Genomic DNA, 23338 nt, shown 5'->3' on the forward strand with positions numbered 1-23338 from the left:
TGTCTAATGTGCTGTTCATCACATGTAAAGGTATGACAATCTGGCCCTTGGTGATCTTTTTAGTTCTATAATACTTGATGTTTCATACCCTGCATACAACCATTTCTTCCTCCCTTTGCTTACGTTGGCCTTGTGTTATTACACCTAGTTTAGATGTTACTGCTCACAGAACTCTTCAGCATACATGAACTGATCTTTCAAAGTCACATGGCACAGAAGTGCATGCAACAGCAAATATCACACTAATATTGCAATCTGTCCCTCCCCTGGGCCCCCTCCTAAGGCTTCTGCTTTAGCAGCCAGTGTGAATCAGCTTGAATGTTAGCCTCACTTAAAATCCAACCTCTTCCAGCGGACAAGCACACCTACAGCCACCTAGCAATTTGCCAGGAAGTGATCTCATCACTCATCAACTCCAGCTCATCATCATTATCCAGATTAGTAATCTGTGAATGGAGACTGTTCAGTTATAAGGCTCTCAGTTAGGATTTTAAAAATAATTGTAATTCCGGGAACTGAATGAACTATAAATAGATTATAATCATGTTTTATAATCCAAAAGAACAGGATCAGTGAGGTAGGTGGAGTGGCCTTGTCAGGGATGACTTGTTCTTCCCTCCCCCCACCCCTCCTTTTTTTTTTTTTTTTTTTAATAGCAACAGGAAGGAAAATGGAAAGGGGGTTGATCAGGTTTTGTGTCATTATCCTGTAATTTGGGGCTCTGGCACAAAGAAAAACTATACAATCTATTCAAATGGGGAGAAAGTATTTATAGTGGCAATTAAATACATTTCACATTAGGAACACTGTCTCTGCAGCAGTTTGCATATCCCACTCTATGGTATTTTCATTAAGAAATTACACATCCTGACCTTTCCCTTTCTCCTCTCTGTAGATCATCAATTCAGTGGTACTGCTGATCCTGCTGAGTGCCCTGACTGATCCCGACCAGTACCACTTACCAAGTGCTGAATTAGGGGGCGAATTTGAATTTATGGATGATGCCAGTAAGTATATAGCATTTAATTATCAGTGTTTCATTTCTGTTTCTGAAGCAGCAGTATTTTTTAGGCAGTCTGGTAATGATTATGTCTCCTAAATATTGCTTCACTACACTATCCTAGCATTTTGACTTTTATGGCAAAAGGCATATCTACGGCACAAAACCACCACCACACTGGAACTGATTGTGCACTTTTTCAGTAGTCTCATCCAATTGCCTGTTAACTGAATGGGTACAGAGACCAACTACCCCTTCACATCTAGCAGAGATCCCTCCAGAATAGTGGGATGGCCTATTGGCAAAGTGTTTGGAAAAGCCTGCACTACCATTGGCTGTGATGTAGCCACTCTGAGGTGAACAGAGAGAGGACTAGAGTCAATAGAGATGCAAATCAGCATGTTCATTAGCACTAAAAAAAAAAAAAAAATGGAGTAAATAAGGATATGAATGGTATTGGTTCTGAAATAATTATATTTATAATAATACATTTGCATGGAGCTACAGAAACAGGAGTCCTTGTCTTTTCTCAGAAACTTTCAGTATCTCTCTCATGGCTAATAAATGGCACTAAATTCATTGATTAATGGTAACATAGGGCTGCCTCTTTCTCCCACTAAAGGCTACGGCAAAACTTTCATTGAATTCAGATCCTGTAGGGACTGGGGCCTGGGTGGTCATACCTAATGGTTAGAGTCAGAAGCCTGGGATCGCATTCAGGGTCAGGAGCACATCAAAGATTAGAGCCGGAGGCAGAGCTGGGAGTAGGAACTGGGACCTGGAGCAAGGCAGGAAAGCAGAACAGACAGGAGTCTGGCATAAGGAGGACAGGAACAGACTGGGAGGCAGGAAGCCAGGGCTCTGGAGTCAGGAAAGGTCCATAGTAGTAGCCAGCCAAGGAATCCTCTAGTTGTTCAGACAACTTCCTGTGACGTTCTGGTTTAAGTAGAGCTTCTCAGCTAAGTGGTGGGGCTGGCCATCTTCCCCAATCAGGAGCTTCGTGGGGGGGGCCATTTGCAAGCTAGAGCTTTGCTGGCCGCCTTCCCCAGCCATTCAAGTGAGCTGCTGAGTGGTGGCCATGGTCTGAGCACTGCCTGAGGAACTGTGGACCTGGGTTTGAGGCCCATGATCCCTCACATCACCACCTCCCCAGGGCACCCTCTGGGCAGTAGTGGGCTAGGTATTCCAGGGTGGCTTTCATGAAAGGCATTTACCAGGTCAGCAACGTGGACATTCTCTGCAAGTTCCCAGGAGTGTTCTTCAGGACTGTAGCCTTCCCAATTCACAAGATACCAGAGTCTATACCATCTGATTCTGGCATCAAGGATTTCATGGACAATATACTCATCATGGTCTTGAACATGGTGGGAGTGGGAGGGAATGGGTCCTGAATGCAGGACTTCAGGAGTGATATCAACAACTGAGTGTATGCAGAGAGAACGGGGTGAGTAGAATTCAAAAGTGATTGGGCTAATTTGCCAGCAAACTCAGTAGGAGCCAAGGAACTGGTAGTCCAATTCATGAGATGGCCTGTTCACATGTAGGTTTTTTGTTGAGAGCCATACCTACTGAAAGGGCAGGCCCCTCCTGTCGTCGATAGTCTGCATATGGTTTGTAGCTCTTCTTGGCATCCTCCAAGTAAACTTTTAGGTCATCTTGGGTTTGATGCATCTGTTGTATCTAGTCCAGGGCTGGTGGGTTGAGGGAAGTGGTGGGTAACTCTGGGGAAAACCAAGGTGGAACCCATAGTTCAAGAGAAAAGGGCTTTGCCCTGTAGAGGCATGTTGTGTGTTATTGTATGCAAACTCTGCCTGATATAGAAGCAAAAATCAGTTGTTCTGGTGGAAGTTTATGTAGCATCGATGTTAGCACTCCAGGATCATCTTGGTTCTCTCCCTGTGACAGTTTGTCTGAGGGTGATAGGTGAAGGAGAGGCAGAAGCAGATGCCCAACATCCAGAGAGCTTCTTTCCAAGAACAGGAGATAAATTGTGCACCATGCTCGGAAACTATTTACTCTGGAAGGCCATAGTGGTGGACAACTTCGTCCGCCCAATGCCAGGGAATTTCTTGAGATGAGGGTAGTCCTGTACAGCAGAAGATGTGTGCCATATTTGTGAGGTGGTTGTGAACCCATTGGACTTGGGTAGTTCTTCTACAGAATCTAAGGTGATGACTGTCCAAGGGCCAGATGGAGTCTAAAGGGAACACAGGAGTCCAAGGGATTTATTGTGCGATGCCTTGGAGCGGGCACATACATTGCAAGAGGCCACGTAGGCCTGAACTGTAGCCTGCATGCGAGGCCACCAGAAGACACGAGAGACAAGGGACTGAGTTTTAAAGGAGCCAAAATGTCTTGCCAGGGAGAGATGGGGGTGGGTCATGGCATACTTGTAGGGTTGTAGTCCTTGGAGGCCCGGGGATGAACATATATATGCCTTTTATGTAAGTTACCCCATCTTGGACATTCGGGTTCCCTATTATGGCTTCCTGTTTGACTAGAGGGATCCTGTGTTCTGAGACTGATTGTATAATGGTGAACAGATCTTGGCAGGGAGCCACACTCAGAAAGTTATGAGGCTTAAGGATACAAAGGTTTTCAGTCGTTAGGTTTAGAGTCCTTTAGGCCAATGTAATATTTACCCTTCCTGGACAAAGCATTAGCTTTGCTATTTTTGGTTCTTGGAGGACAGGCGATTGCGAAACCAAAGAGCAAAAAGAATAAGGCCCATTGAAGTTGTTGCTGGCTAAGGGCCTTGGCTGTACACAGATATTCAAGGTTCTTATTGGTGTACACCTGGACAGGATACTGGGACCCTTCTAGACAGTGGCAACAAGGTGGTCTTAATTTGTTCTTCAGGTGGGTATTTCCTGGAAGAGAAGGCACACAAATGTAGCAGTTGTTGAGTACCATGCCTTGGGGATAGCACTCTGATTGCCAAGTTGGAAGTCTCCACTTCAGTGATGAAGACATGTGAGGTGTTGGGGTGGACCAATATGGAAATGGTGGAAAATGTGAGTTTTAATTGCTTGAAGGCCTGCTATGCCTTGGGAGAGCAGAGGAACTTGGAGGTTTTGTGGAGCATGGCAGCAAAAGGGGCAATCTGCTCCAAGAACTTTGGGATGAACCACTGATAGAAGTTTGCGAACCTCAGAAAACTTAGTTCACAAACATTCCGTGACGCCACCTACTCAAGGACTGCCTTTACCTTGCACAGGTCCATTTCGATACCAGCAGGAGATAGGATGAACCCTAGGAGTTCTATGGAGGACTAATCAAAGGCACATTTTTCTAGCTTAGTATAGAGGCCTTGTTGGCATAGCTGCTTCAGGATGGAATGGATGTGCATGTTTTGTTCGGCACTGTCTGAAAAAATAAGTACATCATCCAGTTATGCTACCATGTATTGGTCCAGAATGTCCCAGAATACCTCATTAACAAAATACTGGAATGTTGTGGGTACATTCATCAAACCAAATGGCGTCATGAGATATTTGAAGTGACCATAATATGTTTGAAAGGCAGTCTTCCATTTTTCTCCAGCTCTAACACGTACTAAGTTGTATGCCCTCTGGAGGTCTAGTTTTGTGGATACCCAGATGGCGCTCATGTGGTCCCTTGGCTCAGAGATTAGTGATAATGGGTCTCTGTTTCTGTTAGTGCCCTGATATAGGGTCCGATAGTCCACATGTAGTCAGAGGCTTCCATTCTTTTATAACAAGGAAGACTGGCGCCTCCACAGGCAAAGGGAATTTATGAATAAAGTCCTGGGCTAGGTTCTCCTGAAAGTAGCTGTGCAGCTTGGCTGGTTCAGGCTCTGACATGGCGTATATCCACTCAAACGGAGTGTTGACCCCTGGTTATAGCTCGATTGGGCAATCATAGTCCCTGTGTGGGGACAAGGTGTTTGGGGGGGTTTTTTGAAAGACATTTTTAGTTGGTATTTTGATGGAAGTCAAGGACCAGAATTAGCAGGCAGCTCTGCCTGGGGGCAAGCAGTGCTGGGGGCAGAATTCTGAGAGAAATTCAATTTTTAGTTTGCACCAGCCAATAAGGGGGTTGTGGCAGGCCAACCACAGGATACCCAGGATCAGAGGGAAGTACGGGGAATGGCTGGCACTGAACTGTAAGGTCATTTGATGCCCTTGGATAGTAACTTTGAGAGGAACAGTTTCTGTGGCCACTGGCCTGGAAGATAAAAGTGGCTCGTTGATACTCTCTACCAGGTCTGGAATGGCCTTGGGCCACAGAGGAATCTGTAGTGCCCAGGCTGCCTCTGCATTGTTAAAGTTGTCTGCTGCATGAGAGTCGGTAAAGGTCTGCTGCAGAGGGAGTGATTGGCGAGGCTCCAGGATTCATAACTTGACTGGTACTTGTAGGTGCAGTGCCAGTCGACAGGAGCCAGCGTGTGCTCCCATGGGGACCTCAGTTCGGGTTTCAGGGGGATACTCTGTCAGGATGCCCAGGCTAGCCCCCTTCACCAGCCCTGGGCTGTTTCCTGGGTTCCTTGTGGGGCAACTGGAGATAGCATGGCCCAGCTCCCCATAACAGTAACACACATTAAGGCTTTGCCAGCACGCTCTCTCTTCAGGGGCGAGTTGCTGGTGGGTCAGGTCTGTCTGCACTGGCTCAGCTGGTGAAGCAGAATCCAATAGCAGGAGGTACAGTTGTGACACTCCTCTCTTTTCTTCCTGTCATTCATGTAGGCGATTTTCAATATGGATTACAAGATCTGTGAAGATGTCCAGACCTGCTAGGGTCCCAACTAGGGCAAGTTCATCCTTAACCTTGTCCTGCAAGCTCCATCAAAACTAACATAACTAGGCCCCCTCATTCCATTCCATGTCCAATCTGAGCTGCTGGAAGTGAGCTATGTAGAAGGTGTCTATGCCTTACCCCTGTGGAGTTTCCACAGGGTGGCTTCAGTGGGGGGGCGTGGTTGGGGTCGTTGAAAACTGTGGATATTGCCCCCTGGAAGGCATCCTAGTTAGATAGAACTGGACTGTTGGCCTCCAACAGGAGAGAGACCCAGTTCAACAACTCCCCTGTCAGCAGGCTGACTACCAAGCCTAACTTGGTACAGCCAGGAGCATACATTTGTGGTTGAAGCAAGAACAAGAACTGGCATGGTTTCATGAAGCCTCAAAATTTGAAGTGGCTCCCATCAGAATGCTTGGCAAAGGGATAGCAGGTCCCAGCTCAGGTGACAGCACAGCCAGACAGGCTCACAGCGTTTTCCATGTGACGTTGATGGTCTTGCTCCCACAATGCCTGATCCTCAATGGCCAGCTGCATGTTCTGCACCTGCGGTGCTCTGTGATCTGCCTGTACATGCAGGGTATTTCAAATTCCACCAGGTCCAACCTCTGGTGGGCCGACTTAGAAGTTGATAGTGGTCTGAGGAAGCTGTAGGGACTGGATGTGGGTGGTCATGCCTAATGGCTAGAGTCTGGCACCTGGGACCAGAGCTGGGGTCAGAGTCAGGTGCCAAGCCAACGATCAGAGCTAGAGACAGAGTTAGATGCCAAGCCAGGGGTTGGGTAGGGCACAGAAACAGGGACCTGAAGTGTGGCAGGAAAGCAGGAACCAGGAATAGACAGGAGTCTGGGATAAGGATGAGAGGAACCAGGCACAGGCAGAAAGGCAGGACTCTGAGTCTGGCAAGTAGGCAGGGTCTGTAGTAGCAACCAGCCAAGGATTCCTCTAGTTGTTCAGACAGCTTCACCTGTGACTCTTTCTGGTTTAAGTAGAGCTTCCCAGCTAATCGGTGGGACTGGACATTTCACTCTATCAGGAACTTTATGGGTGGGGCCCTTTGCTTGCTAGAGCATTGGTTTGAGTACTGCTTGGCGACCCACAGGCACAGGTTTGAGGCCGATGATCCCTCACAGATCCAGATCAATTTATTTTACCAAAACCTGCTATCCTCTTACGGGGTGTAACGGGGCTCACTCACCTCTTGCAAGCATCCCCTTGGCCAAGTGCATGTACCTGCACACTTTCCTTCTGTGGTGTGTCTTCGATGGCTCAGCCCTCCCGCCGAGTCATACAGTGTGTGATGAAAGCAAAGCAAAACCCTGTCCCGGGTACAAGTCCAACAAGGGTGTCTCTCAGTGCCCACTGTAACATCTACAAGTTGTCCCTGCTCCGGGATAGAGCAGTGCCCCAGGGCTCCCTCCCTGGTGACAGTCTTCACCCTCTTAGGGCCTTTCTAGCCGCAGCTCTCCAGTTGGGCCGCTGTAGTTCAGTTCCCCTTCTGGAGGGCCTCAGTGTCCAGGCCACTTCCCCCAGTGGCTAAAGAGGATGGGGGGGAGGGGACTGGGCCCACCCACTACTCTGGATCCCAGCCCAGGGACCCTGTAGATAGCAACTGTCCACTGTGTCCCTTTATCTAAGTTGCACTGCTGCTCTAATTCCCTGGGCCACTTCCCTGCGGCCCTGTGCCATCTTCACCCTTACCTCAGGGCCTTGTCCTGATGGAGTCCCCGCAACCAGGTCAGGGATTCTTCTTGCTCTCCCTGGTTTCTGGCAGCGGTACCTTGTCGGAGGGCCTGCAGCTTCCTCAGCTAGCCACACACCATCCATGCTCCTTCAGCTCTAGCAAGGAACTGGAACTTACTCTGGCCCTGCAGTTCTTCTTATAGTGACCTTCTGGGCCCTGATTGGCTGTGTCCCACACAACCACTCTAGGCAGCTTGGAGGACCCTCTCCACTGCCCTTTTCTAGGGTGGGGGTGGCAGGGTGACCAGGCCTCTAGCAGGGGGCCTCAGAGGATCTGATATACCCTGTCACATGGGGGAAAACACTTTTTTCCTCCATTAATATTTGTGAGTTTTTAAAAATTAATTTTTAAAGTTGATAGGAAATCATCTTATCTTAAGTGATAGTTTTAAAACTAAGATCTATGTATCCATATTTCTGTAGCTACTTTCCTGCTGATTCATAAAACAATATTCTGGATCTAAGTGATTGACTATTACACTAAACACTTCACTGCAATAGGGAGGAAGCTGTTTTCATACACTAAGCAGATGGGACAAGGTGTATATATTGTAACACAAGTGCTTATAGTAAAAGGCCTAGGCCCTTGCATTGCTCTGGTTGAATTCCACAGGAATTTTCCCATTGATTTCAGTGTCTCTGAATGTGAAAATTAGAGAGAGTTTTCATCAGAGCCTCTATTGTGTCACTTCAAATGACATATCAAAATGATGTTTATTTTCACACATTCTTTAAGGTTCATATGCCAAAAGTTAAATATTAGGGGCTTACTACTTTTTTAATGTGTTTTGATTGGAAAAAATCTTTCTTTTTATATGATTGGGTTTAAGATAGTAAGGGCTATAACAGTTTCAAATGGAACCTAGCTGAAATTGACATATTAAAACTGACTATCTTGTCCTAATTCTTCGAGATTAACCTTGCAGTGATTGCTATCAGTGTGTGGTTTATATAGCTGACATTAGAGGTCTGCCAGTGCTGGAGGCTTTAAAATAGTAATTCTGTTTTGTAATACTGTAGCTGTCAGACCAACTACATTTGGGTTTTTCATCTAGATTTGAAAATCCCGTTTTCTCTGTGGCCTTCAGAGATGAATTCTAAAAGAGTAAAAGGATGGCTTGTAGGCTGAGTAACCTCACATCCATTTGAGAATAACTGAATGTGAAATGCTTCCTAATTACGAATGGACCTTGAGAATTCTCCTTTCATTCTGTTCTTTTGCTTGCTTGGTTTTCACGCTTTATGAAGTACAGGCGGATAATTTAATTCATTTGCTATTCAAATTACTTTCAATCTCTGTTCAGAGAGAGGGTTTTTTAAATTTATGACTAGGATTGTTTAAACCTTGGTATTTTCTGTTTGAGATAAAGTACACAGGCAAATGTTCACATTAATATTCTCATCACACCTTGCCCTTTTTTACTGGTCTTGTTCAAAAGAAATATTTCCTATATTTGTTGCATGTTTTATACGCAAAACATGCACAATACATAATGTGTTTGAAAACTACAAAATCCATCAATTGTCATGTTTTTTAGGGCCTTGCGTTCTGTTGGGTTTCAACCAACCTGTTTTTGTGAGTAAAATTTTGCATTCCAAAATCATTGCCTACTTGTTTTTGTTTGTTTGTTTGTTTGTTTGTTTTTTGCTGGCAATGAATTCTAGGTAGAAATATGATAGATTTCTAATTATTTGTATTTGAGACCACATTCTATTGCCAGCACAAAATTGAAGGCACAAGTTGTGGGTGCAAAATTGTTGTTCCCCGCCTGCCAAAACAGACGCCACATCACTGAAAATCAAGCCTTCAAGTTTCAGGTAGATACAAACCTGTCCACGATTAGTCATGATGGGGGAAATCCTGGCTCTGTTGAAGTCAGAGAGGGTTTTGTCATTGACTTCAATGGGGCTAGGATTGTATCTTTTTGTATTTGTAGTTGGGAGTAAGTGTGGCTTATGGAGCACTTTCAAACTTGCCTTTACAGTAGTTGAGAAAATTCCTATTGCACTCAGGACACACTTTCTTCAAATGTTCTAACTTTGTAAACATCAGTCTGACATAGTTTCTCCCAATGAATTGAGGAAACATTTATAAACTGCGGGATTGTGAAGGACTATTGCATGCTGGAGGGTCTGAAGTGAACAGGGGGAGGGTGGGGTTCACATGGCCAATTGAGGGTGATGTTTCTCCTTTTCATTTTGGAGACAGGAAAAGGACGTGATAGGAAAGGAACGTAATTTGGCAATCTGTAACTCTCTCACACACATTCCTGAGCTAAAGGTGACCGAGGGAAAACTCGAGGCCTCCTATTTGCACTTGAGATTGGCACTACTGGGTTCAGTAGACTGAGCCCTTGAGAGAAGCACCCCTATTTTTAGGGACCCTGTGAACAGATAAGAATTTGCAAACTAGATCAGGGAGTGCTGGAGATGTGAGTGCTGCCCTGTGTACTTGTTTGGGTTTTTAAAGTCTGATATGCTGCATAAAGGGAATGGAAATACCTGTAAATAAATCTGAAATTCCAGAGGGTTTTGTTGGCTTAACTTGAGACTCCTGCTCAGTTTGCCTATCTCCATAGACCATGACCCTGACATGTTAATAGCACAACAGTTTTATGTTGCTTCTCCTGTCTTGTTACTAGTATTGTCTAACTGTTATAAATAAAAATGTGTTATTTATTTATGTATTTGTTACTTATACAGTGCCATATATGTACATGATACTTTACGAAGCAAATGAAGATGGAGGGTGAAATCCAGGCTCAGTGGAAGTAAATGGGAATTTTGCCATTGACTTCAGTGGAGCCATGACTTCCCCCGTGTCTCTGCCCCAAAATGCTTACATGTCTAAGTTACGATGAGAACAACAGAAAACTATTTAAATGGCTTCAAAATAGTAATATTAGCTGAAGTAAATAACCAGACTTGGTTTAAAGAAAAAACAACATCCCTATCCTTCATATTCTCTCACCATTTTTTTCTTCCTTCTTTCACTGGTGCTCTGTGCATAATCTTGGGCAGCTTCCAAGCAGTGGGTCTGTCATGACAGGGAGCAGCAGTGCAGAAGATGCACACAGTTCAGAGCTTGGAGGAAAGGGGTACTGCTTTTGATGGCTGGAGTCACCCTTAGCTGTGAAGTATCAGAGGGGTAGCCGTGTTAGTCTGAATCTGTAAAAAGCAACAGAGGGTCCTATGGCACCTTTAAGACTAACAGAAGTATTGGGAGCATAAGCTTTCGTGGGTAAGAATCTCACTTCTTGCATCTGAAGAAGTGAGGTTCTTACCCACGAAAGCTTATGCTCCCAATACTTCTGTTAGTCTTAAAGGTGCCCCAGGACCCTCTGTTCCTTAGCTGTGAGTCAAGGAGGAGATCTAGGACTCCAGCAAGTGATGAGACAGTGGATTAGAGTTCTCAGTGGCTGTGTTAGATCCAAGCTCAAGGATTTGAGATTTTCCATGTTAGCTGCCATCATCTATTTACTTCTCCCTCTTCCCTGCACCTGTAGCACTATCTACCACTCTCAGGCCTTTTCGCCCTCTTCAGGGTAAGCAATCCTGTGAGTGAGATAGGTAGTAAGACCAGGAGAGTGAGTGGGATGGTTACCGCATTCAGGACCCTGAAGGAAGCTCCAGTCTCAGGGGCAGCTCCTGCTGTGCACCTGGATTGCAAGCCTGTGCTTCCTGCAGGTGCTGTCTTTCCATTTTCTTTCCAATTTCCACTCCTGGTCTCATTCCCAGGACTGATCATGTTGCAGACTCTCCGGATGAATTAGGCTGAATATGTGCATTGTTGCAGTGTGTCGTGACAGAACTCCTGGCAGGAATCTGCCAGCAGTCCTGGGTAACATCAGCTGTGTCTTCTCCCTAAAGTAGGAAGTAAAAACAATCAGAAAAATACGATCTAATTTCAAAAATTAAGGAGATTTCTTTTTAAAATGCACTGATTGGGTCTCCTACTGCTTGTATTAAAAAAGGGCTCCAAAAATCTACTTTAGGTTGTCAATAATAAATATGACACAGAAACAGTACCAGTACATCTCAGCTGATAATCACTAACACAATAGAATGTATTGCATGGTTAGTTACTATGGAAGAGCACTCAAGGGTACTTGTTAATATGCTAAATATCTAGTTTTAATTCTAATTAATTTAAGCTGACAGAACTCAAAAGAGCTGATGAGCATTTGAATAAGAAAGAGCCTGCATGAGCCAACTAGGGCTTGACGTAGCTCGAGAGAGAGAGCACGCAATCAGATCAAAGCAGAAGTGTCACATTTTATAACAGTTTCTGGGGCTCTGACATTGAAATGACACTGATGTCATTAGTAGAACAAGTCCTATCACAGTGCTATGTCGGTCATAAATTAAAACTAAGAACAATTTCTGCTCAAAACAATGAATGAGTGATTGGTCTTTGTGATGGGGTCTACAGGCCGCACAGTGAACCAGGGCTGGGAGTAGAGCAATACTGGGCCAGGGTGGCCCCACCCCTCAACAGGTTCAGGGCATGCTCCCAGTGGAGGGACAGTTTTTAAAAGGACCCTGGTTGGCCCAGGAAGGGGAAGGTGCGATTTGCTGCACCAGGAAGCAAGGCTGATGCTGAGAGCTATGTCAGAAGTGGCAACAGCTTTGTGAAGGTCGCTCTAGAATTTGGATTCTCCACTCTTTGGGAGCTAAAAGCACTAAAAGAGATTAATTGATTGAATAGGATGCTGAAAGACCAAGGGTTGTTCTCCTAAGCCAGCAACCGTCCCACCCCAAACTGAGGAGCTCCAGACTGGTAGGAAGTGACCTAGGGGAAAACATAATTTGGGGTAGCTCAATAACTGGGCCAGATGTTTTGATAAACCCTTAGGGCCTTGGGTCAGGACCCAATAGAATGGGTAGGCTTGGGTCCACTTCTGGGGGAGCAATCTGAGCATGCGGAGTGAGGGGTTAAGGCTGCAGCCGGGGCGCCCTCTGGGATGACGAGGCTGGCAGAAACTGTACGACCACGCCCTGACCTCTGGTCATTGGACCTTCCTTCTACAGTCTTGAAAATGGATAAAGTGAATTGGCAGGGGATGGGTAAGAGCTTGTCCTGGGAGATGGGCGCTGCTGGATCCAGATTGAAGAGTTTCAATAATGAAAGTCTGCGACTGATCAAAGAAGAATCAGATCAGGACAGGTGAGGAGCACTATCACAAAGTCTAAACCAATCCCTTTCCTTAGTTAGTGTATTCATACCAAGCTCAAAGTCGTTTTTAGTTTAAAATGATGTATTCACTGGCATGGTACTGAGTAGTTTGTGTAAATGAGCAAAGGTAACAGCAAAAGGAGGAATGCAGGGTTGTGGTTCCTACTTAACATGGCCGTGCTTTGCTGGGTGCTTTTTTCTTCTTGAGTTAATCAGCATTTCTATAAATAAAATATACCCCATGGGTGAGTCAAGATCTCTAGGTGTTGGGTTACCTGCATATCGTATTCCCTCTTCTTTCTTTCCAACCTTTGCTAGTGCCTCAGAAAAATGGATGCAATATCCACACATTCCCCATCTTGCATTTAAACTTTCTTAAAGGTGGGCAAGTGAAAAAGTGTATCAAAAGGTCTGGGATTAGGGAAGCAAAAGATGGATATCCTTCTTGCAACTCCCATCAAAACCTTAAAATATGTCAAGTTTCTAACAGTTCTACTTGTGCCACCTTTTCTGTTGTGCGTGCACGCACAAAAACACACAGAGATCTTTTCAGGTAGTTTCTTCCCAAACTTCTGCTATTCATAAAAGCTATATTAGATACATATACATCTGAGTTTGTGTGGTGGTTTTGTTCTGAGTGAGGTTTTTAAGTTATTTCAGCTATAAGATGCCTTTGGCTGTTTTGCCTGGTTTTATAAAGTGCTTTTTCTTTTCTTTAAGTTGCCAGTGACCTTTGAGCATTGGTGTATTCATTATGACAAAAACACGGAGGACAGTAGCTGTGTATTCATTTTGATTTCTTTTGAAGACCAATGTTAGCCTGGCCATCCTTTCTCTGAGTTGCAAAACAGAATCTGAATTCCATAGGTAAAATCCTGGCCTGAGGGGAATCAGTTTTTGAGTTTGATTGCATTTGTCATGAGCTGTTCGCTCTTAGACTAGCTAGTTCCTCCGCATAGGCAACATATACTCCACTAATCAAGTGTTCCCCAAACTCTTGAAAGCTGAGCCCCCACTTCAGGAAAATGAAATTGATCACACCCTCTCTGTAACATCACTATATGTTAAAGGCCTATGTATCTTAATGTGTACATCATCCGTCACGGGATGGGCTATGCACATTTCACATTTGGAAGGCTTTTTTAGCAACTATAATATCTACAGCAGTGGTGCCAAACTCATTTCATGTGGTAGGTCTGCCACTTGGCATTGGACACATTCAGCAAAAATAATTGAAATAGTAATAAAAATAAACCATGTTGGTAAGTACTTACATTCACCCTTTGACTTGTTGATATTTCCTTTTCTTCAACTTGCCAGGTTGGGGTATCTGCTCTCCAGCATTTTTCAGTGCCATTTTCCCTCGCCTGGACAAGTCTTTTTCTGTCCGACTTATGCCTCTCTAGTGCCTCTTAAACACGACCAAGTGGTTCTATACCTGCACGTGAGGCTTGGCTTGATTGCTGTGCCAGAGTCTGAGATTAATGCATGCAGCAATTTACATGCATTTCATAAAGTCTAACACTAAACGCTTTGTTATAAGTCCAATACCTATCTTAACCCTACCAACGCACAGGTGAAACAGACTGGTTTCCAGCAATGAATTTGTCAGTGCTTGGCCAAAGCCTAAAGCCTTGGAAAGAGCTGGCACTTGGTGGACAATGTGGACTCTGGATTGTGCAGACAAGCCCAAAGATTCATGGGAAGTCCTTGGGCTGGATGAAATTGTTCTGTGGGCAGGATCCTGCCAGAAGGCTATACATTTGACACCCCTAGCTAAAGCTGTGCTTTTGGGGGGGGCGGGAAACCTGAGACAATGGTATGGTGTGTCAGCACCTCCTGCCTTCCCACCTAGTCTTTTGTCCACAGCGGCATGCACAGGGCTGGCTCTAGGATTTTTGCCACCCCAAGCAGAAACAATTTTGGCCACCCCCTTCCCCCCCGTTTTTTTCTTACCCCACCCCCGGCCCTGCCTCAGCTCCGCCCCTTCCCCAAATCCCCAGCCCTGCCTCCTCCCCCCAGCTCTCAAGCCTGGGAGGGAGGGGGAGCAGCGGCGTGCGAATCAGCTGTTTTGCGCACCGCAGCCACTCGGGATCTCCCCCTCCCTCCCAGGTTTGAGAGCCTGGGAGGGAGGGGGAGCAGCGGCGCGCGTGCCGCGGCCACTCGGAATCTCCCCCTCCATCCCAGGTTTGAGAGCCTGGGAGGGAGGGGGAGGAGCAGCGTGCGTGCCGCGGCCACTCGGAGTCTCCCCCTCCCTCCCAGGTTTGAGAGTCTGGGAGGGAGGGGGAGCAGCGGCGCGCGAATCAGCTGTTTCGCGAGCCGCGGCCGCTCGGGATCTCCCCCTCCCTCCCAGGTTTGAGGGCCTGGGAGGGAGGGCGAGCAGCGGTGCACGAGCGGCAGCAGCGGAGGTGAGCTAGGGCGGCCGGGGCACATTTTTAGGGGCGGCATTCTGGCGCCGGCCATGCCGCCCCTAAAAATGTGCCGCCCCAAGCACCAGCTTGTTTTGCTGGTGCCTAGAGCCGGCCCTGGGCATGCAGTACACTGTGGGAAATGCTGCATTAGGCAGTTGGCAAAATAGCAAAGCAGAGCTGCATATTTACCTGCAATCACTTTAATTTATCTATTTCAGATATGTGCATTGCCACTGCAATTTCTCTCCTTATGATTCTGATCTGTGCGATGGCTACATATGGAGCATATAAGGTAATCGATCAGATTAAACAAAAAAGTTGATCTTCATCCACCTGAATCATTCTGCCTATGAAACTCCTAACAGGCAGAAATTTAAAACCCAGTCTCCTAACATTTTGTAGTTGTTTGTTGTAAGATTTATATAACAATTTCATTTCTTCTGCGAGATTATAGGAAACCCCTATGTTTGTTGAGATCTGATTGTGTCAAGTGATGCCATGCTGATTGGGGGAGTGCAAGACTAAGGCTGTCTCTACACTATGGAACTTACCCTGTTTCCCCGAAAGTAAGACATCCCCCGAAAATAAGACCTACTTCCAGTTTTGCCTCTCGCTGTAATATAAGGCATCCCCCCGAAAATAAGACCTCCCCGATAATAAGGCCCCGAAGCTCCAGGAAAAATAAGACCTCCCCTGAAAATAAGACCTAGCGCATCTTTGGGAGCAAAAATTAATATAAGACACTGTCTTATTTTCGGGGAAACAGGGTACAGTGGCACAGCTGTACCGCTGCAAGGTCTCCCCATGTAGCCGCTCTATGCCAGCAGACAAGCTCTCCTGCTGGCATAATTAAACCACTCCTAACGAGTGGCAGTAGCTATGTTGGCAGGAGAGCGTCTCCCACTGACATAGCACTGGTCATGCCGGTGCTTTTGTTAGTGAACTTTTGTCGGTCAGGGGGTGTGGTTTTTTTTTTTTTTTTTTTTTTTCCCCCACACACACCCCTGACCGACAAAAGTTTTACCAACAAAAGTGCTAGTGTAGACATAGCCTAAGATTGTCTAACTGTATTCATTGTCTGCAGCTTCAAATGTGAGATCTTTTAGTACATTATGGGCAAACTTTAAATACAAATGGCCAAATCTTGGTTTTTATAAAAGTGAATGGAATTTTTTCCCATTCACTTCCCTGGGAGTGGGATTTGTCCCAAAGAATGCATTTATATTAATCCCACTCAAAAGTTTGGTATTTTAGGAAGCCAAGTCAGTACTGTTCGATTTGATTGATTGAAACCTGTTCCTGTATAAATTCTCAGTAGACTCATACACTTTAATTTATCTCAGCTTTGCTGCCCAGCATCTTTGGCTACATATAATAATTTTAACAGATTTAAGTAATTTTCCCCCTGGGAAACACAGTTAAAGAGTATTTCATTGCATTGTGTGAGTTGCACTGTGGATTTTTGAAACATAAGGAAATAATAGTTATGCTTTAACCTGCAACTTTTTTTTTTTATAGCAACATGCAGCCTGGCTCATCCCTTTCTTCTGTTACCAGATCTTTGACTTCGCCCTCAATACACTGGTTGCCATCAGTGTGCTTGTTTATCCAAACACAATTCAAGACTATCTACGACAGCTGGTAAATCACTTGAAGTGAACAGTCATTTTCATGATCTAGAGAAAAAGTTGGAAACACATTTCATCCTCTATTCCAATCCAAGGCTTTTCCACTGACTTCCTGGGCAGCCTTTGGCAAGTCGTGCCCCCTCTCAGCCTTACTTTGTCAATCTGTAAAATGGGATATTTGTTTACAGAACTGCCGCAAGGCATAAGCAGATTAGGGCCCCATGCAGCTCAAGGGGACCCCCTATTCGCTTTTTATTATGTGTTGTGGTGGGGGGGGGGCAGGGGGCAAAATATTCCTTGGTAGGGCCCCAATGGGCTAGCACTGCCTCTGCTCATTTAATTACCTCACAAGAATGTTGGAAGGACTAATGAGTTAAAATATTTGTATACTGTCTTGAAGTTTTACATGGCTATATAAGTGTGAACATGATTAAAAGGCAGGGTTGCCTGCAATAGCAGGGGACTGGATTTGATGACGGAAGCCAGAAGCCAAATAGGGAGATATCTCTGTAAGAGATGTAGAGAGAAGGGGGCGAGAGGAATGAATGGTGTCTGGGTCATTGTTAGGCTGATGCACAATTATCATTCCTCACCCAGAAATTTCTGGAGGGCATGGTGGTTTTGGGCATGCTCAATAGGTTCCCTATAGCTCAGGGGTCAGCAACTTTTCAGAAGTGGGGTGCCGAGTCTTCATGTATTCACTCTGATTTGAGGTTTCGCGTGCTCGTCATACATTTTAACGTTTTTAGAAGGTCTCTTTCTATAAGTCTATAATATATAACTAAACTATTGTTGTATGTAAAGTAAATAGGGTTTTTTAAATGTTTAAGAAGCTTAATTTAAAATTAAATTAAAATGCAGAGTCCCCGGGACCGGTGGCCAGGACCCGGGCAGTGTGAGTGCCACTGAAAATCAGCTCGTGTGCCGCCTTTGGCACACGTGCCATAGGTTGCCTATCCCTGCTATAGCTGGACTCCTAGACTCCAGAGCAGCTGCTTTATAAAAGGACATGTGACCTGCGTGGGTTGGGAGAAGCAAAGCAGGTTGTTTTCTCTAACTTTGAATCATTTTGCAGCTGTTGGTTAACTTTCCAACGCAAAGAAGCACTGGCAGTGTTATAGAAAATTTTCCCTCACAATTTCCTCTAACTTCTTCCATTTTAATTGTATACCTGGAATGTAGTTTGATTTTATCCAAATTGTCTTAGTTAAATTGTTTTCACCGATATAGTTCACCAACTTTTTTTTTAATTAATTAATTAATTTATTTAACTGTGATGATGGGAATAGAGTAATCTATATTTTGCTAGTCTCAGTTTTATATTTTTCTTGTAACAGGGCTTTTCATTTATATACTTAATACTGATTGGTGGGTTAATTAGTTAGCTAACTAGAAAAAACAACGAGGAGTCCTCGTGGCACCTTAGAGACTAACAAATTTATTTGGGCATAAGCTTTCGTGGGCTAGAACCAACTTCATTGGGTGATTCCACAGTCCAGCAGACGAGGAGAAAAAGTCTGCATGGATTCCATTTGGGGATTTCTGCAAGCAAGAGGAGAGAAGATATTGTTGCACTGCTTTTGACTCAGCAGACTGTATAGAGTTGGTGAATAAAGACTAATTTGGGGGGGACTCAATCTAAGCTTTTGGAACTCTGAGTTACTTCTCACTGTGTTTGTGTGGATTAACCCCTTTAGATTTACTGTTTTTGTTTATATTTATGTATAACTGTGAAGACAATGTTTGTGGATGATCAAGTAGCCTGGTTATGTAGTAGAAATTAAGCCTCTATTATTATTTCTTTAGCATTATAAGATCTTATAAAGTTGGTACTTAATTCTTAAAAGTTCATTCCTTTTTGTTCTTGTACAGTCTTTGCTGAAAACCCTCAATTGCTGTATTCTGAGTCACCATGTGCTTTTCTGTAGGAGTTGTGTTTAAGCACTAGGACAGTGGTTCTCAAACTTTTGTACTGGTGACCCCTTTCACATAGCAAGCCTCTGACTGCGCCCCCTCCTGCTAAATTAAAAACACTTTTTTGTATATTTAACACCATTATAAATGCTGGAGGCAAAGCTGGGTTTGGGGTGGAGGCTAACAGCTTGCGACCCCCCCCCCATGTAATAACCTCATGACCCCCTGAGGGGTCCCGACCCCCAGTTTGAGACCCCCTGCTCTAGGAGAAGCGCGGTGAAGTAAGCTCTAGCCACCAAAAGGTTACAGGACTGGAAGGGGCACCTTGTCATTATGTTCCTAAACATCATTAGCATTATTTTATGTTGGAGAAGGAGTATATTGAGAGAAGCAGATGATTAGAGGATTGATACTGGATTCAGAATCATTGGTTGAAATCAGCCCAGTTCAGTTATCATTATTTCATGACTATTTGGTTGCCTGTGTGAACGGACTTGGTGGTTTCAGCCCAGATTCTAGTTGGCAACAGTTTGCATCACAAAAAGCAACTATTCCATTTGGCAACTTCATTGTTAGGTATCTCAGGAGAAAGTCCAGGGGCAGAGGGCTTGTTGTTACAAGAAAATGTTATAGCAAAGTTTAACTGGCTGAACACTATTTGCCCTGATCTATGCAAGACAGCCAGTCAGCCAGCATCAGATGAGCCAATGTGCTTTTCAAACACACTGTTTTCTTGTGAAGACCAGCCTTGAATGGGCTGACCTATCCTCACCCCAAGAGTTGGCCCCTTCCAGGTCAAGGTTGAGACAGAGTTACAGAGCACTGAGTGGAAACTTAGTTTGCATCTGTCTCACAAAGTTTACCTAGAAAAATTGAATTCAAATTGGCTTGGATATGAATTCTGTCATGTAGATGGAAAACTAGCTAGAGAACTGTAAATAAAGAGTAATGAGAAGCAGCAGGCAGAGTAATGATAAACACTAGTGTATCAAGTCAATGAGAGTGGGGTATTGCAGGAATCTTGCTCTCCTAAATATCCTCTGTAGTGATCAGGATGCAGGAGTAAACAGGCCATTCTAAAGAAATTCACAGATTCCCCCCCCCATGGAGATATCCCATCTCCTAGAACTGGAAGGGACCTTGAAAGGTCATCAAGTCCAGCCCCCTGCCTTCACTAGCAGGACCAAGTACTGATTTTGCCCCAGATCCCCAAGTGGCCCCCTCAAGGATTGAACTTACAACCCTGGGTTTAGCAGGCCAATGCTCAAACCACTGAGCTATCCCTCCCCCTTGGGAGTGGAAGTGAAGGCAGAGGAATAAGTCAAAAGACAAATAGATTACAAACGTGGGTGGGAAATAACAAAATAAGATTCAGCTTGGAAAAATTGAAGTCAGTGCATCTATGATAGAGGAAAAAATAATCCAAATCACAGATGCAATGGAGGGGAAGTACCTGGAGAGAGACATAATGATTGAGAAAAAAGACTGTCAAAGAGAGAAAGAAAGAGAACTTCTATCTGTTCTCCCTCTCTTTGATTTAAGAGAGACAAAGCTATTAATTGTGTAGGTTATTTTACAGAAAAATGGATGCCAAAGTGTTACAAACAATGCCTGTACATGCAATATGTTTGTCTTTTAAAATTATGTATCCGGGGATGTGATTTTTGTGGATTGAGAGGGCTTGGCAAACATGGTTAGGAGAAGGGGCATAGAATAGCCTGTTTAATCTGTGTTTTTTATTACAGTGTTGATTTTTGGCTCTCTGAATATTTTCATATCTGTTTTTGTGCATGTCTGGGTGAAATGCAAGGGAACCCCTATGGTCTTGGTGCAGGCTTAGTAGTATTAGAGAATTCTCTTACAGAATTCCTGAAAACTAGCAGGGAACATACTTGTGCTTTTGCTGTTTTCATCACATTTTAGTTACAAAAGGATTTTTGTCTGCATTCCTGGAAATGACACTAATGTTTTAAAAAAAAAATTTTTTTGGAGAGAATCTTCAGACTCCCTCCCCTCCTGAAGCATCTAGTGCTGCTCTTGGAGAAACAATACTGGACTAGATGGAGGATGGATGTTATACAGTGTGGCAATTCCTACCTTTCCTCCACCTCCCAGCCACAAGAACGTCATCTCTCTTGCTTGACTGGCTACAGGTCTGGCTATAGATAAAAATGATAGGATAAAAAAACATAATGCCACATCATTTTTGAATCAAGCAGTCATGCAGTCCAATAGACTACATTCAGTGGCTGTACCTCTGTTTGTATTGCTCTGGTGAATTGAAAGGTGTGGAACCTGCAGGTGCACAGGGCCCACTCTTGTGAGGTTCTTAGGGCTCCAAGTTGCCACTCCCCTCAGATGAGGTTCAAAGTTTGTAGCTGGTTTGTGGGATTCGTTCCTGGCATCCCCCTCTGTGCCATTACCTGTGGACAGTGCTTGCTTTTTAGGTTGCATTCAGTCTGACAAATATTCTGAGCCTGATTCTCATTTATCGTAAGGCCTCTCTCATAACTGTTCTGGCAGCATAAAGGGTGACCTTAATGTGGCAGTGAATTCATGCTCACTTTAATGTCCCTTTACACAGCCAGAGCAGAGAACAGGTACTTTAATATAAATGAGAATTAGATTGTCTGTCATATTCCTGCACAGGGAAGCGGCGCGGGCTGAGGGATGTGCTGGCCACCACTTCCCACCGCCCCCATTGGCCTGGAGCAGCAAACCGCGGCCAGTGGGAGCCGCGATCGGCCGAGCCTGTGGACGCGGCAGGTAAACAAACCGTCCCGGCCCGCCTGAGTGCTTACCCTGGCGAGCTGCGTGCCAAAGGTTGCCGATCCCTGATATATAGACTGCATACAGAGCTTGCTTCTGAGTAAGATACCACATGTGTTCATCCTAAGAACCTTAATCACTGCCAGGTATGACTCAAGTTAGTTTAAATAAGGTATTTTACACATACTGCCACCTAGTGGCTGAACAGTATAATACAGTTTAGCATTGCATCACATCTCCGCTTAAGTTTTACATCCCTACCATTTATGCTTTCATGCTCTTTGTCTGTTAAGTGTCTCGGAATTGTACTAGCTTTCTAATTATATGATTTAAACACATAACAACTTGGTTATCTGGCTATCCATTAGTTACAACAATTGGTTGTGGTTGGTTTGGAATCTTTGAGTCGTTGTCTTGTTCTGATCCACCATCTTTAGAGTTGGCTCTGATTGTTCTTTCTGAGGAACAAACTGTAGCTATCAACTGTATCTGCTGAATTCTCTGCTGTTGGTCTCAGCTGCATATGATCTGGGCAGTGAATTCTTTTTCTCCATGACAGCTGGAGTTGTCCATCATTTGATTTTTGTCCAGTTTGACCCAAACACAGTCACCAGGTTCTAGACCTGGCAGTTTGCTAACTAAGCAATGTCTGTTGTAAAAGTGGGAGGGGGAGGAGCATGCTCGGGTGAGGGGGCAGAAAGAGGCAGGGGTAAGGGTTTGGGGGAAGAGGTGGAGTGGGGGAAGGGCCGGGATTGAGCACGCCCGGGCAAAGGAAAAAGCCAGCACCTATGTGCCGGACTATATCCAGTAGCTTCTGCTGGTATTGATCTCTAACTCAGAAGGGCAAAGAATGGATTTTCCTGATGCAAGATTTTCTTGGCTGTCTGTACAGCTCTCTCAGCCTCTCCATTCACTTGTGGGTAATGTGGGCTACTAGTAAGATAATTAAAATCATATTTGTTTGGAATGACTTAAATTCTGCTGCAGTGAATTGTGGTCCGTTGTTCTGAAATACCAGAGTGAGCAAAAGTGCACTTCAGTTTCTTGATAACACTGTGACATGTTATGTCTTCCAAGTACATTATTTCTATATACCTGCAAGAATAGTCCACGATGACCAGGTAATGATGTCCTCTGAATTCACAAATCTGTAGTTAGCCTCTTCCAAAGTCTCTCTGGTAGTGGTGTTATTAAAGATTCTTTGTGTTGGTCTTTTAGCTCTGCAACGTTCACATGTATATACTTTATTCTTTGTCCTTGCTGATGCCCAGCCACTACACTGACTTGACTGGCCTGTTCACAGTATTTAATTAATCTTTGATATCCTTCATGGATGAAATTTAGGATTTCTCCTCATTTCATTTGGAATTAGACTCCAGTTGCCTTTAATCACGAATCCATTTGACTCACTTAATTGTCCACACACTGCAAAATAGTCTCTTGTCCCTTTCTTAGTGTCCTTTAGATACTTGGGCCAGCCGGACATAATGTAACTTTGAACTTCCTGAAGTTGCATGTCTGTCGATGTTGCTTTTTGTAGCTGGAGTAGTCTCTTTTCTGACACTGGTCTGTATGCATCCACGTATGCTTTTGTCATCTTTGAGCTCACGGGTAGTTGAGAATGAATAAGGGCTCCATGGCAGTCTGCTGCTACCAGATTTTTCCCAGGAATGTATTTAGCAATTGGGTTAAAGCACATTAACCTTATCAATAAATGTTGGCATCGCAGCGGTGCTTGAGCTGAGTTTTTTTCCATTGATGAGGGTTACAAGCATCTTATGCTCTGTTATCAGGAAAAGCAATTCAGTTCACACAGAGATCTGTCAAAGTTCTGACAGGTCCGCATGCTTGCCAGGCACTCCTTTCAATCTGTGCATATTGGGGGTTTTTTCGTGTGTGTGTGTGTGTGTGTGTGTGTGTGTGTGTGTGTGTGTGTGTG

At 44.6% G+C, this 23338-nt stretch overlaps 1 protein-coding gene across 1 annotated transcript in view; it reads left to right on the forward strand.

Moving 5' to 3' along the window:
- The window catches only part of LAPTM4B (lysosomal protein transmembrane 4 beta), a 92306-nt gene that overhangs the window by 25022 nt on the left and 43946 nt on the right, over positions 1-23338 (forward strand). The window contains exons 2-4 of the mRNA XM_026659136.1: positions 896-1007; positions 15307-15380; positions 16607-16729. Coding sequence (XP_026514921.1) covers positions 896-1007; positions 15307-15380; positions 16607-16729 — 309 coding nt within the window. The remainder of the gene's footprint in view (positions 1-895; positions 1008-15306; positions 15381-16606; positions 16730-23338) is intronic.

The sequence above is a fragment of the Terrapene carolina genome, unplaced genomic scaffold, assembly GCF_002925995.2.
Source record: "Terrapene carolina triunguis isolate 2854851 unplaced genomic scaffold, T_m_triunguis-2.0 Scaffold58, whole genome shotgun sequence".
NCBI classification, from domain to species: Eukaryota; Metazoa; Chordata; order Testudines; family Emydidae; genus Terrapene; species Terrapene triunguis.